This window comes from Mirounga angustirostris, unplaced genomic scaffold, assembly GCF_029215605.1.
Source record: "Mirounga angustirostris isolate CCGP_5_RB_7025 unplaced genomic scaffold, mMirAng1.0.hap1 SCAF_5, whole genome shotgun sequence".
Lineage (NCBI taxonomy): Eukaryota > Metazoa > Chordata > Mammalia > Carnivora > Phocidae > Mirounga > Mirounga angustirostris.
In genome coordinates, this window is record NW_026991713.1 from 149,601,375 (window position 1) to 149,624,018 (window position 22,644).

The following is a 22,644-nucleotide window of genomic DNA, read 5'->3' on the forward strand; positions in this document are numbered from 1 at the left end:
GGGACCCAAGCACCCCCTACCCCCCTGCCCCGCCCAGGTCGGCCGCGTTCAGTGCTCTCACCCTCCGGAGGAGGGTCGCGCTGAGACAGCCGCAGGGGTGGCTCTGGGCAAGACCTTGCTGGGACCCGGAAAGGGCCGGGCGGGGGGAGGGGGCGGGCTTGGCAGCAGCCGCAGCTCCATAACCCTTCCTCCGTCCTGGTGCTCCAGGAGGGCTGCCAGAGCAAACAGAGGATGCCCGGTGAAATTTGAATTTCAGATAAACGATGAATAATTTCTTAGTTCAAGTATGTCCCAATGTTGTGTGGTACGTAGTTGAATACTGAGAAATTATTGAGTCATGAATTATTGAATATTGAGTTATGAATACTGAGAAATTATGCATTGTTTATCTGAAATTCAGCTATCACCCAGCATCCTGTAATTTTGTTTGCGAAATCGGGCAACACTTAAAGAATCTCCCTGCCGTGCTCAGGGCCTTGGCTTTGTGGGGACTCTAATCCTGAGATCAGGGCAGGTTCTGGGCAGGTTCTTGAGGGCCTCTGAGCTCAGCCGTGTTCAGCAGACTGTTGCCAAACCCCTCCCAGGGACGGCTCTGTGCTCCATCTCTGGGACCTCATTCATGCACATGCGACCCAGACCCTCTTGGCGCTGCCACTTCTTCATCTGTCATGTGACATGAGTCAGAGTACGTCTCCTCTCATGCTCTCGTGAGGATGCATGACCCCAGTCCTCCTCCTGTCCTTTCTCTCCTCTTCCTTTGCTCACCCCATGTGGCTCTCAGAGTTTCCTGCCCTGCCCCCGTGCTGGCCAGGGTGTCTTGGTGGTAAGCCAGGGCCCCCAGTGCAAATGTGAATGAGTAGGGAAGGCTCCAAAATCAGTGGGGCCCCTTATTTCAAAATTATTAAGGATATAGACCCAGGGATGGCTGATCATCACACAGGTCCGAGTTCTAGTGCCCTGCAGGCACACACGTGTGAGGCCGGCACTGCCACCGAGGGCCAGGCAGACACGGGGGTGGAGTGGGGGGTGGGAGTGAGGAGGGTCAGGAGCACAGAGCCCTGGAGCGCAGAGGGCTGGAGAGACTGCATGGACCTGGGGGCCCGGGCCTGCCACAGGAGCCCTGCTGCCCAGCCACAGCCTGGGGGGCCCTCTGCTGCCACGTAGCCTCGTGTTTTAAGAGGAGGTGCAATTTGTTTATCAATAAAACCTTTCTTAAATAGCGGTGACTGATTCATATTTTGGAAAATTCCCATGTTGGCAAATTAAGCGTGGTCTCCAGAAGGCAGCCTTTAGTGGGATGAATAATTACTTTGGCCTGTGTGGTCCCTGGGTCTGTTGGAGTGTCCCACACGGGCCTGTGACCTCCCCCAGTGACACAGCGTGAGCACTGGGCTCTTGGTTCAGTCCCCATCAGCATACTTGGCTCCTTGTAGGTGCTGCATACATAATGGCCACAGCTGTAAGACTTCATTCATTCATGGGAACACACCGTGGGTGGTTGTAGGGACCCGCTGTGCCTCTCTTAGTAGGAGTATCATGAGCGTCTTCCCTGTTCTTCAGTGGGATGGCCCACGTAAAGCCTAGATGCCATTTGCATGTGGCAGTTACTCAGTCCACTAGCTGTCTGTCTGGTGTGATGGATTGCTGTGTCTTCTATGGGCAGTTTTTGGATGGGCAAAGAGAACACGCCTGAGCATCCCTGTGTGTGTTTTTTCAGGATGCCAAGTTTGTGGAGGAGCGGAGGAAGCAGCTCCAGAATTACCTGCGCAGCGTCATGAACAAGGTCATCCAGGTGGCCCCCGAGTTCGCTGCCAGCCCCAAGAAGGAGACCCTCGTGCAGCTGATGCCCTTCTTTGTGTAAGTACGGTTCCCGTGGGCCCTCCGCCCAGCACTTCGTCCTTCCCCTCCCCCGAGGTTGGCCAGTGAAGTGTGTGTGTGTCCTCGCCGCGCTGGGGCCCAGGTGTTCCCGGAGCCATGAGCTGGGATGCTGCAGACCTCGGAAAGGGCTTCGAGACCGCGAGTCTGCAGATGAGCATGGTTGAGCTGAGGTTTGCAACTAAATGCAGGCCTTTGCGGTTTGTACTTCCTACTTTCTGATCAAAGGAGAGGTTAATTTTCTCTGCAGCTCACAGAATGTTCCAGAACCAAATCGGTCCGTCACTGTTGCCTCAGTGGCTAATGGACGCAAGGAAACATTCTCAGACTGCCACTGCTACTGACTTAAGTCGTATTAATATGAAAATAATTTAAGTGTGACCTAACTTAAAATTAGGTATAAATTTCTTGTTCTTATATGTCATAAAAGTGAAAACGAAAGCCGTTGGTTGACGTGTCAAGCACTTACAAAATCATTACCATTCAGAATTGTCAACACAGTGGATGTCGCTGTTTTTCTGACACTGAGGCTTTGCTCACAATGGTACGCAGCACGTGCTTTTTGCTTGCCCCGCGTGGTGCCCCTGTGTCTCCGTGCTGCCTCCCTGCCCCCTCTTCTCTGATCCCATTACTGGGGAGTGTCTGTGTGGCACCTCGGGGCAGGTGGTCATCACTTGGTGTCACTACTTGATCACTGATGAGTCCGCTCTGTGCTGTTAAGTCTGTTACTAGCCTGACCCATCTATACCCTGGAATTGGGACTGAGGTGATGGAGCAGACTTTGGTTTTTACTGAGCCTTCAGATGCTATAGAACATAATCATATCATTTCTAGAGTATTAGCATCATATGGACACGAGATGGAAAACCCCATATGGCAAACCTGTGGATCCCCAAAAACGACATTGGGATTCGATAGTTGAGAAGCACTGGTCTGGGTCTGTGTGATGGCTCAGGGTAAATAAGACTTGCTTTGTAGTCTACCTCTCGAAAACGGCATGTAAGGGCTTGGGGGCCTGTCCTCATTACCAGTGATGCTCTAACTTCAGACCAGAAGCTTACTCTGCCTGTGTCCATAGGGGCGCCTTTGGGTCACACTTCCCAGCATTTCCGGGTTGAACTTCCAACCAGACAGACACTGGCCTGACTGCCCCTCTTACTGCTTGCAGCTTGCTTATGTTTTTCTCATTGTATCAGGGCTTTTGTGAGAAGACAAAGCCTGTATTCTGCCTCAGGTAAAAGGCACCTTTTTTCCTGGATGCACCAGATGGGAAACTACATTTTTCTCTCATTTACTTGTGATGCTGGGGCCTTGGCTTCCCTGTTTTGAAAGCGCTGTAATAGCTCACAAGGGGAATTCCCATTCTTCTAAAGGCAGCCCCCTGGCTGGGGAAATTAACCTGTCCCTGAGTCCTGTGAGTTTGGGCGAAATTTTCTGATGAAAACCGAGTTAGAGAGTCGGTCCTAAGACCCTGAGGCAAAGCAAGGCTGCCTGCCCGAATCTGAGAAGGAGGAACGACTGATAACAGCAAGCTGGTGTCCTTCCTGCCGGGTATGGGCAGCCCCAGCGTCTCTGGCTGAGTGTTTACCAAACATCAGCCTGCGGGATGGTGGAAATTGTACGTTCACTGAGCATCTCAGTGTGTGGGGTGAGCTCGGCCGTGCCGGTTGCCATTCATCAGAGCTGCGGGAGAAACCTTTTGTGCCTAATTAGCACAGAGAACATAGGGTTTGATGTCACGGGCTTTAAAAAATACAAAGAATTTCAGTAAGAGACTGTGGCAGATGACACAGTATTGACACCAGACTTCTGAGTAAACCCTAATCTAGACTCCAGTTGGGATTAAGCCACTTTTCCCCTCTGGCTTTCCTCGCAGTCCACATTACGCTGCCCTGTCCTCTGTCTTTTTTGAGTGAGTTGGGATTCCAGGTCAGAGCTTGCAGATTGGTTCATTTTGGGGCAATGGAAGATGAACGTTGGCCAAATGCGCCCATGCGGGTGAATCTCCATATGGTAATTTCCTCTTTGTGTGTGCCTGCAGAAAACAGTGTGCCTGGCCTTGTGCTCGAGAGCTCACCCTAAGAAATTTCTAGTTAAAACAACTCTCTTGTCTAAGGAAATAAACCCCACAAAGCAGAATTATTCTTATAAATCTTGGCAGATTTCCTCAGCTCTTTCAAATGCCAATTTAGGATTCTAAAACCTCTTTTAGCTACTAACAGAAGTGAACTTGTGTAAGGATGGTGTCGCCTGCCTCGTTCCATTTATTGAGCACTTACTATAGGCACTGGCTGAGTGTTTCCCCTGCTTGATCTCATCCAGTCTTCCTGAGAACCTATTAGGTTCTTATATATGCCCGAACCTATTAGGAACCTTATAAACTTGCCAGTGTCCTGGCAAGCTTATGTGCCCGAACCTATTAGGAACCTTATAAACTTGCCAGTAACATGGCAATTGGATAAGCTTCCCCTCAAAAGTGCTGAGGAGAGGGCGCCTGGGTGGCTCAGTTGGTTAAGTGACTGCCTTCGGCTCAGGTCATGATCCTGGAGTCCCGGGATCGAGTCCCGCATCGGGCTCCCTGCTCAGCAGGGAGTCTCCTTCTCCCTCTGACCTTCCTCCCTCTCATGCTCTCTGTCTCTCATTCTCTCTCTCTCAAATAAATAAATAAAATCTTTAAAAAAAAAAAAGTGCTGAGGAGAGTAAGGCCCAGAGAGGTTACCTGCTGACCCCAGGGTTACCCAGCCAGCACATGGGGAGCCCGGGCTATTTGGCGCCATATCCCATGTTTCGGGACAAACCTGCAGCCTGTGGATTGAGCCGGCCCCTCTGACCTGTTTCATTTGACCAGTACAGTGGGCTTGTGTTGTCTATTAGATGGTGTCAAATAGACAAACAGACAAATAGATGGTGTCAAAAAAAGAAAATCAGGTATCAGAATTGGTCATGTCCTATTATGGGCTGAACACTTGTGTCCTCCCAAAATTCCTATGTTGAAACCCTAACCCCAATCTGATCGTATTTGAAAGTAGGGCTTTAAAGAGGTCATTAGGTTTAGAGGAAGTTATAAGGGTGACATGATGGGGTTAGTGCCCTTATAAGAAGAGGGGAAGAGGCACTAGAGTTCTCTCTCTCCCCCCTCCCCCCATGAGAGGACATAGTGAAAGGCAGCCATCTACAAGCCAGGAAGAGAACCTTCACCTGGAACCCAATTTGCCCACCCTTTGGTCTTAGACTTTTAGCCTCCAGAACAGTGAGAAATCACTGTGTGTTAGGGCAGCAGGGGCGGATGAATCCCCACCTCGGCCCCTTCCCCTCAGCCTCCCTTGGCTGCAGTGGAACAGTGCTGGCCTGCCCTCGCTGAGACCGCCTGCTCCCATAGTCTTCTGGACTCCAAGCAGGCCTTCCCTGGCTGTTTTTCTTGTACATTCACTTGCGTTACCTGCCTGGCCCCCACTAGAGGCTTGAGTTTGCAGTCCTGCCTCTTACCCACTGCTCCATCTAGGCGGGATGGGGGACCAGACTCTCTGTTACTCACAATTCATTCCCCTCACACTCTGCTCCCACGCGTGTTCTACGAGGCTGGTCCGCTGGTGAACTTCTAAAGCTGGTCCTGTTCCATCTTGGGTGGGAGAGGGAAGGTGGGCAGGGGAATCGAAGCAAGTGGGTAGAATTTGCTCATTTTCCTTCATCAGTCTTCCTTAAAACCTTCAAGCTTGTGCAGCCTAGAGTCCAGTATCCAACAGGACCGGCTTTTGCATGTACGTTTCTGTGTTGTTTTTTCACTTTAATGTGTCCGGATTTCACTGTGTTCTGCAAGGGGCATCATGACTTCCAAGTATTCTGCCATCTGCCCAAATTTGAGAGTCGAAGAATCAGCTGAATTCGCTCTCCAAATCTCTCCGCCTCCCGTTGTCTTCCTTGCCATGCCAGCGACAGTCTGAATTAGAAAGCAGGACGGTAGAAAGCAGGCCATTTCTTTTCCATTTTGAACTCTGTGTATCAGGTGGAGACCAGAGTCTGCCCCCAGAATGGTGGGCAGATGAAGAGCGGCCCCCAATAGCCACCTCCTTCGGGGCCCCATGTTGTTTGCGTCCTCCCGGCATTCCAGGGAAGGGTGGGCGCCAAGACGTGGTGTGTGGCAGATGTTACCCCAGACACTGGGGGGGATGTCAGGTGCTCTTTTGAAAGCCTGTTAATGAGGGAGGCTTGGAATCCAAGAATTCATTCCGCGGAACTGGACCACAAATTGGTGAAGGCTTAAATGATTTGTTGTGCTGTCATTAAGCACATTATTAAAATGTTTTCTGCAGAGTAATTCATCCTTGGGAAATATGTCATGTTCTGCTGTTCCTGAAGGGGACAGGAAAATTTGCTGGGGGCGGAGGCTGGGGTCATGTAGGTCACAGCACAAATTCCCAACTGAATTTTCAGCAGAAAATGTGGTCAGTGTTTGCCCCCCCGCCCCACATCTGCTGCTGTTTACACTCCTAACGCTGTTGGATGTATTTCTTGCTGAGCTTCGAGCTGCTATGTTCTCCCATTGAGCAGGGGTTTAGCTCAGGGAGGAAATGCCCCAGTCCTGCGCCACCAGGGAGACCCTGGGTCTCCGGTTGAGAGCTTTGACTTTGCAAGTTGAGCATGCCCCAGTTTGGCACCTTCCCAAATACCTAGTCTTGCATCTCCCTTGAGCTGGCTTCGCTGATTTACATCAGCTACTGGGCCCTAAAAGGCAGAGGAATTTGAGATCCCTGGTAGCCAAATAGAAAGGGCAGGGAGTTTGGAGTCCGTGATAGTCCTCAGCTCTACCACGGAGGATGGCGACCTTGGGCAAGGATTTGACCTCTGTGTCTTATGTCCTAAAGGGTAAAACAGGAAGAGTCGTACCAGGGCCGCTGACCTGTTGGGCTATTCAGTGAGGGCACGTGAGAGAACCCGCACAGTGTCCGCTCTGTGATGGCTGCTAATCATGAGACTCACGAGAAAGAGGAGGAGAGAATCCTCATAAAATCCCCATGGACATTTCTCTATTTGTCTCTTCATGCAGCCATACGTCCATCTATCCCTACAAGTGAAAAACTGGAGGCCCAGAAAATGTAAGTGATTTGCCCACAGTCCATCTGAATTATTCCTAAGGCCAGCCTCTCCGTCCCTCCTTCCCCTACTGGGGATCTCCCGCTCCAGTGACTTAGGGCCTGCCCTGGGGAAACCAGGTGCAGCAGCTGAGCTCTGGATCTTCAGGGAGTGGGAGAGGTCAGCCTGGGTCCAAGTTGCAGTGCCCTTCTGTAGGGGTCAGGCCTCTCCCCCAGGAAAGCACCCCATCGCTTGGGAGCTCATTGCCAGGGGCCTCTGCCCTGGGGGACCTGCTGCCCTGTTGCTCTCCTGGAGAGGCGATGGTTCAGTGCCATCTGATCCCCTCCAGCCCAGCCAGGCTCCTTCCAGGGCTCCTGCCAAGGGATGTGAAGGAAGTGCTCATCCCAGGGTGCTGGCCCCAGGGGACGGGAATGAGTCCCTCCGTTTGAAAGTGACAGGGGCACCAGCTCCTCTTCTCTGATACTCAGGTAACCTCCGTGTCCCCCAGGTATCCCACCACGCAGTAATCGTGTTCCACCTCTGCCATCTCTTTCTGCTTGGTGGGGAATGGGGCGAGGTCAGGTTCACAGAGGAAGCAGAAAAGGGAGGAGGAAGAGGATGGTACAGCTTTAATGAGTTCCAGAGAAAATGGGGGACTCTGGAACACCTCCAGAACAGACACTCTGCTGGGTGGACACATGGAATGTCCCTGTCGAAGGAGCCTGCATTCAGCAAACATTTTCATATGGTCACTGAAACAGAGCACCTACTAAGTACTCAGCAAGCACTGGGGTTATTAGCAGAGAGCAAAACAGAAAAAAAGATTAAAAAAAAGAAAACACCTCTGCTTTTATGGAGTAAGGGAGTTGAAAAACAGACATATAGGCTGTCAAGTAATAAGGTCTTTGAAGACAGTTAATGCAGAGTCAGAACTTAGATTTACACAGTGACGTTTTCCATCAGATGATCAGGACCTCAGGGGCCTCTCTGAGGGAAGATCTTACAAATTTCTGGGGGAAGGGTGTGCAGTTAGAGGGAAGTACAAAGGCCCTGGGGCAGATTAAGGCCAGAGTGGCCAGAACAGAGAGAGCAAGGGAATGAGGCTGGAGAGCTCAATAGAGCCAGACCGTATGGGGCCTTGGAGGCCCGAACAGTGACTTTGAGCTTTATTCTCAGTGAGTTGGGAAGCCACTGAAGGGTTTAGAGCAGGGGTGCGATAATGACCTGGTTTGCATTTTTAAAATTTCACTCTAGATGCGGGAGAGAGAATAAAATTGGAGAGGGGTAGGTGGCGAGGTTTTCATAGGGTCTGGGTGGGAAGAGTTGGTGTCTTGGCCAAGGTGATGAGAAGGGCAGGTGAGGAGTGAATGGACCCCGGTGTGTTTGAGGATGGGCTGTCAGGTATGAGAGTCCTGGATGACATGCTCAGCATCCTGCCAGGCCAGGCAGATGGAGAGATGCCCCAAGTCTACTCCGTGTAGACCATCTCTGTATTCAAGTCAACACACGTTTATTGAGTGCCTTCCTCTGTATAGGCCCCTGGACTAGCAGAGAGGTTGGCAGGGGTATTATACAGATGACTAAGATATGGACCTGGCCTCGGGGGCATGTATGGGGCATGATATTACCAGGCCACATGTCTTTCATTCGTTCATTCAATAGGAGCTTGCAGCGTGTCTCATCATGTGTCACACTGCCCGGTTTGTATCCCAGCTCTGCCACTGATGGGCTGTGTGGTCTTGAGCAAGTCACAAGCTCTCCCGGGCCTCAGTGTCTTCATCTGTACAATGGAGGTATTCGTAGCTCCACCTCGTGGGGGGTGCCTGAGGGCGCCATGAGCGCGCATGTGTCAGGCCCTTAGAACAGCGCCTGGCGCATAGTAAGCATGTACTTGTGGAACTATTTTTACCAGCAGAAAGGAAGCACGGGGGAAGGAGAGTCTGGGGAGCAGACGTTTTGGAGGAAGTGATAAACTTAAGATATTAAAAAAAAAAAAAGAAAAGCTACAGAAAGATAAGAGATTAAGAAGTAAACGTCACTCGACTGAGTATTATGCGGACCACCCCTCCCTCCCGTGATCAGCATCAAGCTGCTTTTGTAATCTTGTACAAATTGCTAATACTTACGTAAGTCGGAGCCAGATTCTACGCAGTGTTCTGTAGTTTGCCTTTTTCATTGACTAAAGCTGGCTCATTCCTGGCGAAAGCCACATAGTATCCACTGCAGGGCCTGTTTGATAATTTATTCCGCCCTTGCTCTCTTGGAACATTTCAGAGGTTTCCAGACTTTTCTTCCTCCAACAGTGTTGTCGGGAATGTTGCAGTAGGTATACATTTCAGCACAGAGGTCTGTAGGATTGATTTTTAGAAGCCATTCTGGCTCAGAGGGCAGGTGCATTTAAAAATTTTGACAGATGTCGCTAAACCCCACCCTCATGCCACTTTGATATGCAGAATTTTGATAGGCGCAGAAGGGGAAGAGGTTCTTTTCGCTGTACCTAGAGAACAGGGGGTTGGCTCCTGCAGTCAGGATGCCACGGAAAGCAAAGGCTGGGACCTGGGGTGGAAGGCCTCAAGGGAGTTTCTGTCCGGGTTTCTGGAAGGGGTGCCTATGCAGGCCTTTGGGCTCAGGTCTGTGCTTTCGGAAGACCATGCCGGCAGCTGGGGTGGCAGGGAGTGGAGCAGTGAGGGACGGCAGGGTGCTTTCATGGTAACCCAGAGAAACAGTGGGGCCTGGACCGGATGATGACCAATGTTTGAGGAATAATGTCTGGGCAAATGATGTGGCCAAGGGGACAGAAGAGAAGCCCATGTGGGAGCAGATGAGGGGAAGACCAGGTGCTGGGTTTAGAAGCTGGTCTCTGTGGGGTCCTGAAGGTGAGTTGGGAGCCAGGTAAGAGGGAGGGATGAGTGTCTCCAAGGACTGCACTTGCTGAGCCTCGCATCAACTGGAAACTCCTTCCTGGCATCTCTCAGGAAACCTGCATATTCACACCTCAAGAAAAATCCATCAAGAAATCGGGAGAAAGCATTGCAGTTCTCTTCTGGAAATTTCAAGTGCCGTAATCAACATCGCGTGTGAAGGAATCCACAGTGAGGAGGCGACAGAAAACCAGGAAGGGCTGACACACACAGTGGTGAAGGCCGACATTTCCAGGAACCAAGGCAGGAACTGGTAGGAGAGAGATGGTCACGATCAAATTAGTCAGGCTTGCTTTTAGCTGCCGCCACCTTTTAAGTGTGTGTCCATGGCTCCGTCTGCTGCAAACAATGAGTCATTCTTGCAAATAAAATAAAGACTAATAACCTTACGCACACAGTATACTTGATGTGAATGGTCTTCTCAGAAGTAAGTTTTGGAAGCACAGTGAGAGACTTCGACCCCCAGTCCTGTGTGGTGCCGCCGACCTTGGTGGGGGCATCGGCGGGCCGTGTTCTGACAGGAACGGTATCCAGTAGTGCGCACTGGTGGGGTCCAGCGTCGGGGTGTTCACGCGAGGCTGCAGTTCTTTATAAAAACCACCAAACTTCCCGTGTCTTATTTAGGGAACCAATCTTTTTAGATTTCCAAAGTAATAAACAGCACAGAGAATGTCAGGAATGTTTGAGGAACAAGCTGTGATTTGGGAAATTGCTAAGAATGCCCAGGAATCTTCTTTTCTGGCTCTCAAACCCTAGAGAGTCCTCTCCTGCAGGAATTGGGGAATCCTCCTTGGGAGACAGTCTCCTGACACAAACTTGGCACTGGTCACCGCAGACGTGGAGAAGGGTGCCCAGCGAAGCAGGAGAGGAGAGGCGGTGACAGCGAGGGATGGACGTGGAGGACGGGGCAGGCCCTGTGGGGCCAGCAAAGCAGCAGGAGAGGGAGGCACAAAGCTGGGTCAGGGTTGTGTTGCCCAGAGAAGCCTCCCTCTGCACGCGGGAGCTGCAAAATGAGCCCCGAGTCCCAGAGCAGGAAGGATAGCAAGCTGTCCTCTTCGTTGGCTGCCAAGTTGGCCGCGGACCCACGGAGCAGGTGGTGCGGCACAGCTGGGGTGGCATCCCCGTCACCCTCGTCGGGGAGAGTGGGGCAAACGCGCCATCCAGGGCAGCAAAGGGGAAGCGGCACCTGCCCCCGCCCAGCCTGCCTGTCGCGCCTCCGGGTGGGGCCGGGGTCCAGCTCCACAGCCTGTGGGGAGACGCGGCACCTCCGACAGGCCTCTCTCTGCGGGGGCTGGGCTCTGGAACTGGCGGCGGTCTGGGGCTGAGGAGGGCCCTTTGCGATGGTCCCGCACAAGGGGGCAGTTGCTTCTGATGCAGAGCACTTCACATGTAGATCACAGCTTCCGCCTGGAAATTCAGTGACGGGCGCCCCTCTTCAGGAGCCATGCCCTTTGCTGCTGGAATAACCTACGTAGAGGCCACTGGGGCTCGCGGAATCTTTGGCCCCTTTTCTGCTGCATCCCAACAAAGCACCAGCGCAGTGGGGGCAAAGCACTAACGTGCCCCCCAACCCAAGTTCACAGGGGACCCCGAGCAGGCTTGTATGGAGGAGAAAGTCTTTCCCATCTCAGCCTTTGTCACAGTTTTCACCTTCACAGCTGCCCCATCATTATTCCCCAGGTGTGTTGTTTGGGGGTGGAGGCAGTGTGCCACCGGGACGAACACCCTTAATGAGTGGGCGGCCCCCTCCTGACTTGTTTCTGTGATCTCTCAGCATCTTGCTTCTTATTCTTTTTTTTTTTGTATTTTATTTTATTTTATTTTATTTTAAGCATCTTGCTTCTTGATGGCACCTTCCCCCCAACCGGAGAGCAGGAGAACGAACGTCCCCAAGTTTACCCCTACCGACTGGGGGATGGTGGCAAATTCAGATGCCTGTAGGTCCAGGCAGGTCACTTAAGTGAGAACGCCCTTGAGGTGTGACCTCAAGGGAGGGGTGTGGGTCCCCTCTGAGAGGGTCAGCCACTGCTCTCCCTGGGCGGTTATTAGTATGTGGATCTGCAGGTGGCCAGATCTTCAAATTCTCCAGAGGACAGAATCCCTTCTCTCAGTATAAAATCTGATTTTAGAATTAGCTGTCAACTAATTTGGGTGGGGACTGCGTACAGCCCGTTGTTTATCAAAAGGCTTCCAGGGCCAACAGGACCTGCGTTAGATGAAGCTGTTGAGCACAGGAAGAGACGCAGGGTGGAAGGAGGCGGTCACCCCTTTGATCCCAGGGGACGATGATGACCACATACTGACCAGGGTCGCTCGACAGCCAGCCCCCAGGACATGGCAGCCCCCACCGTCCTGACGGAGGTCCCCTCGGCGACACAGTGCACAGGCAGGAGGTGACTGCTCAGCATCCAGGTGCAGCCCGTCAGCCCCGCCCTCTCCCTGTGTGGCAGGTTCTGGACCCCCAGGGAGGGCTCTGCGACCGGCCGTGTGTCCGACTCTGGCGGGCAGCCCGCCTGCCTGAGTCGTCCCCCTCTTCTCTTTGGCAGTTCTTTCTGCTTCTCGTCGTCGCTGCGAGCCTCTCGGGCAGGGCCTGTTGACCTGTGGAAAACGAACACAGCCAGTCATGATGGGCTTTTCTTTCTAGAAGCTCACCAAGAACGGAGGGTCACGGGAGGGCAGTTGGGTCTTTCTGGGGAATTGGTCACAGGTTATGAGGGTTGAAAAGGAAGTCTGATATTTTCACCTGCTAAGTTCAAGAAACAGCTCTTGGTCACAAGTAAAACTTGCCTCAAGGGGTTTCACGCAGAGTAGTCGGGGTTGGCCCCTCTCTTGTTTCTGTTGGTGTCACTAGGTTTGCTAGGTTTCCGCTGCTCGGTGCCCTGCCCTCCTGAGCCCTGCTGGGTTTCCTTGTGCCCCGGGCTCCAGGGTTCTCAGCTGGGGCCTCTGTGCCTCCCAACCTCAGGGACAATGAAGGGAGACATTTTGGGCTGTCACAAGGCGGGGGAGCATGCTACTAGAATCTCGTGGGGTACAGCCAGGGGTGCTGCTAAACCTGCTAGAGCGCACAGGGCAGCCCCTCGCAACAGAGAGTGTCCTGGCCCCTGGTGTGAGGAGCGCCAACACTGCGGGCCCTGATCCCGCCCGAGAAGCTGCTCTGTCGTTGACTCTTAGAAAACCCGCGGCAAAGCTCTGTGGCTCCCCGGCCAAGAAGAAAGCAGGCGTGAGGCCAGGAGGTCTTCTGACATTAAGTGCTCTCATGTCCCCTCTGCCGTTGGCGTTCCTGCACCCTCCTGTCAGACAGGGAGACTGAGCCCCCACCTGTGACGGGACCCGACCATGGTCTCGCAGCTGGGACATGAGCTGGGTTCACGTGGCTCTGCAGTCTCTACTCCTGGTCACCATTAGGTCACAATGAAGCATATAATACGGTCATCTGTCTCTTCGTGACCGGTGATTTCCGAGTTCCCCACTATGGGTCCTAGTGTCCCCAGGAAGGGCAGCCTGGGCTCTGTCACCCCCACCTCCCCTCCAGAGGGTGTGTGGTGTGGGCTCCAGGCCCTGGCTTTAAACCGCTCCCGCTGTGGTCACATGGCACGCATCTGTGACAGGGCCCCTGGGGGGTGCTGCCCCAGGTCCTACCCATCTCCCCCTCTTTGGGGTTAACTCCCCACGTAAATGTTGCAGAAAGGCCTGGAGATGGGTCCCAGAGGGGTTAAAGCACTAAGGAGGGCTCCAACCCAGGTGAGAAAAGCAGTCTTAGCTACCTGACCACCACCCACTTCCCAGCCATCTCCTTCCTCCCTCGGCTGCTCGTGGGCCACGGCCCCTTCCTGTCCTTCATCAATCTAATGTACCCGGGGTGTTCACCTGGACTGGAAAGGAGAACCTATGTCCTGCTTCGGCCCCAGGAACACTGTCCTCTGAGCACACAAGCTGGCTTAGCAAGCCTCACTCAGAAGAAAAGACAGCTCATGGACGGAGGAAAAACAGAATTCCTTGTTTCAGTTGCTCTTTTTCACACAAGAGACCTTGCTGTGGTAGCGTCGTGGATGTTTTTCTCACTAGCTCGTTCTGGGAAGGCAGGTTGAGAAATTACTAATGCAACAGGAAACAAGGCATTCTGTTGGAGTTTGGGATGCAGCTTATTTTAGGATTTTCACATTGAAGGTAGGCGCAGAGTGGCATCGTCGTTAAGAGAAGGGGCTGCAGTCCCACAGGCCTAGAGGCCCGGCCACTTACCAGTTCAGTGATCTTGCATTAGACATTTTAAGGACTCTGTGCCTCAAGTTCCCCATCTGTAAAATGGGACTGACAGAGGATCCTCCTTCAGAGGGCTGATTCAGAGAGAGAACAAGACAGGGCTGAAGCACTGAATGCTGGGTGCATGGTAAGCACTTGGCTGTGGCTACTGGAAAACTCATCGCTGCATCAGCTGTTGGCGGAGTCTACACAGCTCATGTGCGCAGACCTTGGAGCTCCGGGCCTTTCAGAGGAACACCCAGCAAGCACATCCACTGAGGATGTGGGGGGACAGGAGTCTTCATGAGTCTTGCCGCCACAGTCACTCCCTTTCTTGCCGGGTATCAGTCAAGTTGATCTGGGAGGCTGAGGCTCTGTGTTCCTGTCAGCGTGAAGTTGGCGTCCCTGTGACCAGGCTGCCGGGTGCTATACTCCCCCAGTACAGCAGACCTTCTTTTCACTCCAGTAAACTGTTGTGTTTGATGGACGGTCAGATTTACTTATAATGGATAAGCCCATGCTCACAGGATGAACAACCGCAGTTTGGTACCTCACTGAAAGAGCAAGACCTTGGGTCACATGTCACAGGTCACAAGACCTGTACCACCTAGTGGGCTTGTGCCCTTGACCGCTCTGTGCCTCAGTTGCCCCATCTGTAAAACGGGGCCAGTAGCATGGGCCTCCCGGGTTTGGCAAGAGGATGCCATGCAGTGTCACCCAGTAGGAGCTTCTCCAAGGGGACTTATTTTAGCTCTGGTCGCATTTCACTTAATCCTTTGTTCAGACTCTCACTTCAGTCCCAAAATGATTTCAGTTGGCAGCTTAGATAGTATTACAGTTGCCTGTCCTACTTCCTGTCTTTTATTTTTAAACACTGGAGCATCTGAAAATTCAATGTGGAGCCAGGAAAGCAGATTAGGTTATTTTGGGCACAGTAACCTCCATCCTATTTTAGGGTGAGTAAAGAAATAACAAGTAATAAAAGTTCTCTGACACCGAGGAGGTGAGACTGCAGCCCACAGGAAGTTGGCGGCTCTCTGCCCCCCTCCCCAGTTGTCCTGTCACACAAAGTGTGGTCCATCTGCTGTCACTGTCTTCTCAGTGGGCCAGCGCACCGCACTCCCGCCCGCACTGGTTAGCTGAGATCTGTGGGGATAACTGGGAATGGAGACTGTGGGGTGAGGTGTCCAGTATAGACTGCCACGTCAGTACTGGGCGGCAAGCCCCCACGGTCCCCTGGTGGCACTCAGTAATCACGGCAGCCTGGGCCATGGACTAGGAGGCCAGCTTCCGCGTCTGGGCATCTGCTGGCTGGTGGCTGGTCCAGGATGGCCTTGCCTGGGAATAACGGGGCAGCAGGAGGTTGCCAGGGTGTGTGCGGCAGAGCGAGAACAGGGAAAGCCCAGCCCCGTGGCACATTCCAAGACCTGACTGCGTCCTGTCTGCTAACCTCCCGTCCGCCTTGGCGTTCCCCACGTGGAGGCCAGGGTCAGAGCAGGAAGGGCCCGCAGAGTCGCAGGGCTAAGGACAAGGCAGAGAGTGGTGGATAATCGGGGCCATTTTTGCAACTAGCACAGACGAGTAACTTGTTCTAGGTAGGAGGTGGAAGTGCATGAGCAGGGGAGTGGGGTGGGGGTCAAGGTCAAGGTTGCACCTGTGAGATTATAGGGCGAAGGGTAGAGGGAGGCCAGGGATGATCTCCCCGGCCGTCCATGAACCAGTAGGGGCTCACTCCACTGTACTGCAGGGAGGGCCACGTTAGGACCTTTAATGTTCTGACTAGAGTCCTGCTTGCCTTGACTTTGCAAAAAAACAAACCATAAACCCTCTTTTTAAAATTAGCATACAGTAAAAGTACCTTTTTTTTGTTTGGAGTCGAGGTCTGTGAATTTTCATGCACGTGTAGATTTGAGCTCCCAGCACCGTCATATTGAGGATATAGACAGTTGCATCACCCCAAAACTCTCCCTCGTGCTGTCCCTTCATGGTCACACACTCTCCCTAGCCCTAAGCCCTGGCGACCGCCGCTCTCTTCTCCATCACTACGGCTGTGTCTTTTCGAGAATGTCCTCCACGTGGACTCACACAGTAACCTCTGGAGACTGGCTTCTTTCACTCCTCGCCATTCCTCTGAGATGCGTGCAAGTTGGGCGTAGCAGCGTGAGGGGCATTCATTCCATTACGCGGGCATGCCGCACGTGATCCCCTCACAAGACGCGTGCGTTAGTCCCAGCTGCTGACAGTTTCGAGCTAATGTAAACATGCGTGTGCTTTTTATGTGGACTACAGCTCTCATTTCTTTGGGGTAAATACCGAAGAGGGGGACAGCTGGCTCCGTCAGTGTAAGAAACCAGCAGCCTGGGTTCCCGGGCGGCTGAGAGTTTCAGGTGCTCCTGTCGTAGTGTTCATCTCGGCCGTTCTAAAGGGTGTGTAGGTCTTACCGTGGTCTCAGCGGGCATCTCCCTACCAGCCAGTCAGTGATAGTGAGCATCTTTTCATGTGCGACTCTTGCTTCAGTATCTTTTCTCTGGGGAAGGTCTCTTCAAGTCTTGGGCCCATTTTTTAAAATTAGGCGTTTTGGGTTTTTTTTTCTGTTAAGTTTTGATGGTTCTTAACATATTCTGTGTGTAAACCCCTGGTAATTTGTACATAATGCCTCCCAGTCTGTAGCTTGTCTTTTCATACTTCTCAACAGGGTCTTGTGTGTAACAAATCTTTTTAATTTTGATGAAATCCAGCTTTTCGGTTTCTTCCATTATGCTTTTGGTGTCCTAAGAACTCTTTGCCTAAACCAGGGTCACAAAGATTCTTCTCTTAGGTTTCCTTCTCAAAGTTTTATAATTTTACATTTAGATCTGTGATTGATTTTGAGTTAACTTTGCGGTCAAGGTTAACAGACTCCCCGCGGCCGCTCCTGTGTCCAGAGCCGAGGGGAGGGGACACAGAGAGGAAAGAGCACCGGGCGTTTACCCCATGGTCTTGGGACCACACAGCTCTTCTTAGGTGAGAGGAAGACTCCCTCCTGTGTGAGCTTCCCGTGTCTGCTGGAACTAATGACCGCAAACCCACAGGTCTGCCCTCTTGCAGTCCTGGAGGCCAGAAGTCCAAGATCAGCCTCAGGACACTCAAGTCAAGGTGTCTGCAGGGCTGGCTCCTCCCCGGGGCTGCTGGGCGGAATCTGTTTCCTCGCCCCTTCCACCATCTGGAGCCGTCACATTGGGGCCCCTCCTTGCACCACTTCTGTCGTCTGCTCTGTGACTCTGCCCTCCTGCCTCCCTCTTACAAGGACCCTTGTGACCACCGTGGGCCTCTCCAGAAAATCTGGGATCATCTCCTCAACCCAAATATCGAAATGAATCCCATCTGCAAAGTCCTTCTTGTCCTATGAGTCACAGGGATTAGCACATGGACATCTTTGGGGAGCAGTTTTTCCTCTTACCACAGCCTCTCTTGGACTCCTGGGTGCTGAGGACGGCTGCAGACTGAGGCACGAGAGACCAGAGAGGAGAGAGAGAGAGACCCGCTCCCCTTCCCCCACCGCTGTACCCACCCTTCGTGCCGCTTTCCTGCTCTTTGGCCAGAACCAGAGAGCTCTCCTGGAGCCCTGTCCATGTGTCCCTCCCGCCCATTTCTGGGTGTGAGGCTGTCTCGACTCCAGGCCGGAGGGTCCTAGAGGGAACAGTGGTAAACTCACTACGGTTTTGATGGTGCATCAAATTCTGATTTTCTTCCCCAATCCCCCACTTCCTTCCTCTCCAGAGCCGCTTAGTAGCTGCCTCATGCATTCTCCACATGTGGCAGCGCTGCATTTGATGGCGTTCAGACCTTCTTACCCAGATCTCGAATCCCTTCTTTCGTGTTTTCCACCCCAAAGTATTACGGAAGAGTGGTGCATGCAGAGAAGGGATATGCTATGTGAAGAGGTATTATGTCAGGGCGTGAAGGCTCAGGAACGGATATCGCTAGTCATGATGGTCAGCATTTATTGAGCACTTTCTGTCTGCTATTAATTCTTACTATTCTCCCTAAGAGAGTAGTTGCTGTGTTTAGGCACATTTTAGATTAAGAAACTGAGGCTTGGAGAGGCTAATGAACTTGGCTGGGGCCCCATACTTAGTGAGTGATGGTGCCCGGTTCTTAGACCCAGATCATGTGAATCAGGGAGGGGGCAGGCTGTAACCACAAAGTCTTGCAGTTTTTAACCCCCCTCCTGAGTGCAGACCTTGCCTATGTCTCTGGATTCACTGAGTCTCCTTTGGCTCCTGACACCCCATTACCACTGGCATCAGATGGCAATGTGCGTCCCTGTCTTGATTCCTGTCACCACACACGCTTCCTTCCATAGTGGAAGCCAGGGCCTTGTGCTGACTTGACGTGTGGACGTGTGTTTCTCGCTCCTTTGAATATGAATGTCCAGGAGGCAGGAACCCTGCCTCTTCCCCTTTGGTCCCTCCGTGAAGCACAGTGCTGGGAAATAATGAATGCCCAGTGAACACTTACTGTACTGAACCACAGCCATTTTCCGTGGATTCCTCACGACAGGGAACGCCCCTGACAGGATGTTTTTTGATCCATTTAAAGAGACGTGGCTTGTCTGAAAAATGTTTACAATTCCACTTTGGTTTTCTTTTCCTTTTATTTATTTTTTCTTTAATTAGTAAAGCAAAGATAGACCTAATCACCCGTTAGCTCCAGTCCTGCAATACCGTCTCCTCCCAGGCCGTTCCCTAACCTAAGCCCCCATTTTAGATTCATCTGCGTCACCTGGGGCTCCTTCTAAGTGTGTCAGGCCTTTTCCCTAGCATTTTACACATGGAGCTCATTGAATCAGCACCTCTGAGAGAGGTGGGACGTGTCTGTGTTCCCACTTCCTAGAGGAGAACTTTGGGCCTAGACGGAGGGAAGGACTTGCCCAAGATGGCACAGTCGGGTCTCATAGCTGGCATTTGAATGCAGGCCTGAGCCCTACACTCCAGCTGTTGGAAGCATGTTGTTGGGAGGACAGCGTTCAGGCTCAGACAGGTCTTGGTCCCAGGTTTCTTTGGCTAAAATCCATGTTTGTAAGCACGCTACTGTTCCCGCTCCTTTAGTAGAAAATAAGTTAGTAGCTAAATGGCAAAATGGGGTAAAGGCATCTAGTAAGCTGTCAGGGCCCCTCAAAGCACGCAGAGTGCTACCCGTCTGAGTCTCTAAAGGTCTCAGAAGATCGTGTGTCACGAGGGACTCTGGTTTGCAGAATCTCAGAAACTCACTACAAATGAGCTTAAGCTGAAAGTATTTATTAGTTCCCGTAACTACAAAGACGGGAGAGTGGTCATCTGTGGAGGCTGTAAACTTCCATTTCTGTACCTTGTCTTGTTCTGAAGAGGCTGATACCCTTATGGGGCCCTCGATGGACGTTTTGTGTGGGGAATTCTATGGCACAGTCCCAGGATATTCCATTAAGGGATTCTTTCGTTCCACAGGCTTTTATTAATCCATTGCCATTCCTCATTCTGTGTCAGACCCTGGGGTCAGTGGCTCATGAGAGATCCCATTTATTTGTCATTATGGCTCTTAAAGAGTTATGGCTATAATGATCTTCACCTACTAGCCTTTTGATGGTGCCCTGAAAACTAAGCCCAGAGAGGTGTATTGACTTGCTCTGGGTCACACAGCTGATGAGTAGGTAGAGCCAAGATTCCAGAGCTCAGGCTCTTCACCACACCAGGCCCTCATGCTGGGGAATTCAGCAAGGCCTCCTTGGCCAGATGCCCACAGCTTCCGAGGGAAGGGTGGTAATGAACCCATTTGCATTCCTCGTGAAGAATTTCAGAGCTGCACAAGTCCCAAGGATTAGCTGTAGCAAGGGTGTCAGTTGGGCTCAGAAATCCAGACAATGAGTGAAGGTCACAACAGATGGTTCCTCAGGGAATAATCCTGATGCCACCTTGTGCACAGTCCCTGGCCCATCAGTCAATGGCTATTGGATATCATCACTGTCCTCCTCTGTGGGTATTATTTACAGATGAGACTGAGGCTCAGAGAAGCCAAGCAACTTGCCCAAGCTCACACAGCTAGGAAGCATCAGATTTGGGTTTAAGGGGGCGCCTGGGTGGCTCATTTGTTAAGCATCTGCCTTCGGCTCGGGTCATGGTCCCAGGGTCCTGGGATCGAGCCCCACATTGGGCTCCCTGCTCCGCGGGAAGCCTGCTTCTCCCTCTCCCACTCCCCCTGCTTGTGTTCCCTCTCTCGCTGTGTCTCTCTCAAATAAATCTTTAAAAAAAAAACAAACTGGGTTTCAGTAGCCAGCTCTGAGATTCCAGGGCCCAGACACACACTCCCCACCTCCCTATGAGTTACTGAGTGCAGGTACTCTGGTAGCCGTCAGAGAAATAAAAATGACTAGAAAAAGAAGGGGGGATGACGAGGTAGACCCTGCTCTCAAGTAGCTTCATGGAGTTGCGTTGAGTAACTGGCTTGCCATGTGGATCCCTATAAACATGAACGACCTGCAGCCCCCTGAAGAGGGGGTGACATAGAGGAGGCAGCCCACTGTAACGCAGCAGGTGCTCAGTCTCCTTCCCACCCCGCCCTGCCTGGCTTCTTCCCGCTGGGACCTTCCCTGCCAGAGCTCATGGACTGATCCACGACCTTGAGCGAGACCTTGCCCTCCTGTAGACTGTGCTTTGAGAGAGCAGTGTTCAGTTCCCAGTTGCAGCAGGTGATGAGGGCCTTTGGCAGCAGGGGATTTTTGGAGAAGTTAGTTTGAAACAGACTGAGGAACCCCTTTCCTCTAGAATCCATACATACAGAAAGCAAAGATCAGACTGTTTCCTTCTGTTCTCTGAGCCCAGACTGGCTCTTACCCAGCTTGTAGCCTCCAAATAAAGGAGACTGGGTGGTTCAAAAGTGGCCCCGTTATTGTCTAAACTAGGGAATCCACAGATTATAGCCTGGGGGACAGACCTGGCTTGCTCCTTATTTAAATACAGTGTAATTGGAGCACAGCCATGCCCATCTGTTCTGTGCTGTCTGTATCTGCTTTTACTTTGCAACAGCAGAGTATAGTCGCTCCCGAGCCCGTATGATTCTTACAGCCTAAAATATTGACCGTCCGGCCCTTTACAGAAAAAGCTTGCCAACAACCTCTGCAGTAAACAGTTCGCACCCCTGCCCTCCCCTGTGGTCAGTGCAGGGAAGGACAGCTTTATAATTCAGACTGGAAGTTAAAGATGGAGCTTGGTTCCCACTGTGGCAGACAGTATAGGACAGTGACCAAGGGCCTGGAGACTCTGCCCCTAACTACCCATGAGACCTTGAACAAGTTACTTCACCTCTTCTGGTCTCAGATTCCTTGTCTGTCCAATGCAGTTAACAGTGGCGAATGCCTTGTTGGGGCATTGTGAGGATTGCCCCGAGACCAGTGCCTGGCCCACCGTAAATGTGATACACACTTCTGCCATCTCTGTGGCTGCTTCTGTGGTTATTGTTAACCGCAGCATGGCGTCCAGGCGTGATCCAAGTCCTAGTTGTGTTGCTGAACAGGGGTGTGAACTTGGGGACCTTACTCTGGGTCTCAGTTATCTGCTCTATCAAATGGGCACAACTGTCATTCCTCCCTCTTGGGGTTGCCAGGAGGATTGAGCGGGACAGATGCTGCAAGGTGCTTGCCTCATGGGCAGGCCCAGGGTCGTGCTCCAGAAATCAAGTGTGGGAGGGTCGTTTTATGGTAAAAGTGTTGAATTTTGTCAAGTCCTTTTTCTGCATCTATTGAGAGGATCACTCCCCCCCCCTCCCCACTTCATTCTGGTAATGTGATATGTTACACTGAGTGACTTTTGTATGTTGAGCCATCCTTGCAGTCCAGAAATAAATCACACTTGGTCACCGTGTATGATCCTTTTAATACGCTCCTGAATTTGGCTGGCCAGAATTTTGTTGAGGGATTTTCATCCGTGTTCGTCAGGGATATGGGTTTATAGTTTTCTTGTATTGTCTTTGACCTGGTACCAGGGCAATCCTGGCCTCCTAGAACGGATTAGGAGGTATTCTCCCCTCCTCTTTGATTTTCGGGAAAAGTTTGAGAAGGATCTTTAAATATTTGGCAGGATTCACCAGTGAGGCCATCAGGTCCAGGCCCTTTTTTTGTCAGGAGACTTTTGATCGCTGATTCAGTCGCCTTCCTTGTTACAGGTCTCTTGAGATTTCCTGTTTTTTGGATTCAGTCTTGGTAGGTTTTACGTTTCTAAGAATTACTCCATTTCATGTAGATCATCCAACTTAAGGTGTGCAGTTGTTCACAGCATTCTCATGATCCTTTCTTATTTCTGTAGAATCTGTAATAACGTCCCCATTTTCACTTCTGATTTTAATAAATTGAGTCTTTCATTCCTTAGTCCATCAAGCTAAAGGTTTGTCAACTTTGCTCATCTTTTAAAGAACCGACTTCTGGTTTCATTCATTTTCTCTCTTGCTTTTCTGCTCTATTTTATCTCTGCTCTCTATCATGTTCTTCCTCCTGCTCACTTTGGGTTCAGTTTGTTCTTTTTGTAGCTCC

The 22,644-nt window shown here is 51.7% G+C and overlaps 1 protein-coding gene across 1 annotated transcript in view; it reads left to right on the forward strand.

The window, feature by feature from the left end:
- Positions 1-22,644, forward strand: part of SNX29 (sorting nexin 29) — a 517,029-nt gene that overhangs the window by 458,689 nt on the left and 35,696 nt on the right. The window contains exon 20 of the mRNA XM_045874993.3: positions 1,718-1,857. Coding sequence (XP_045730949.2) covers positions 1,718-1,857 — 140 coding nt within the window. The remainder of the gene's footprint in view (positions 1-1,717; positions 1,858-22,644) is intronic.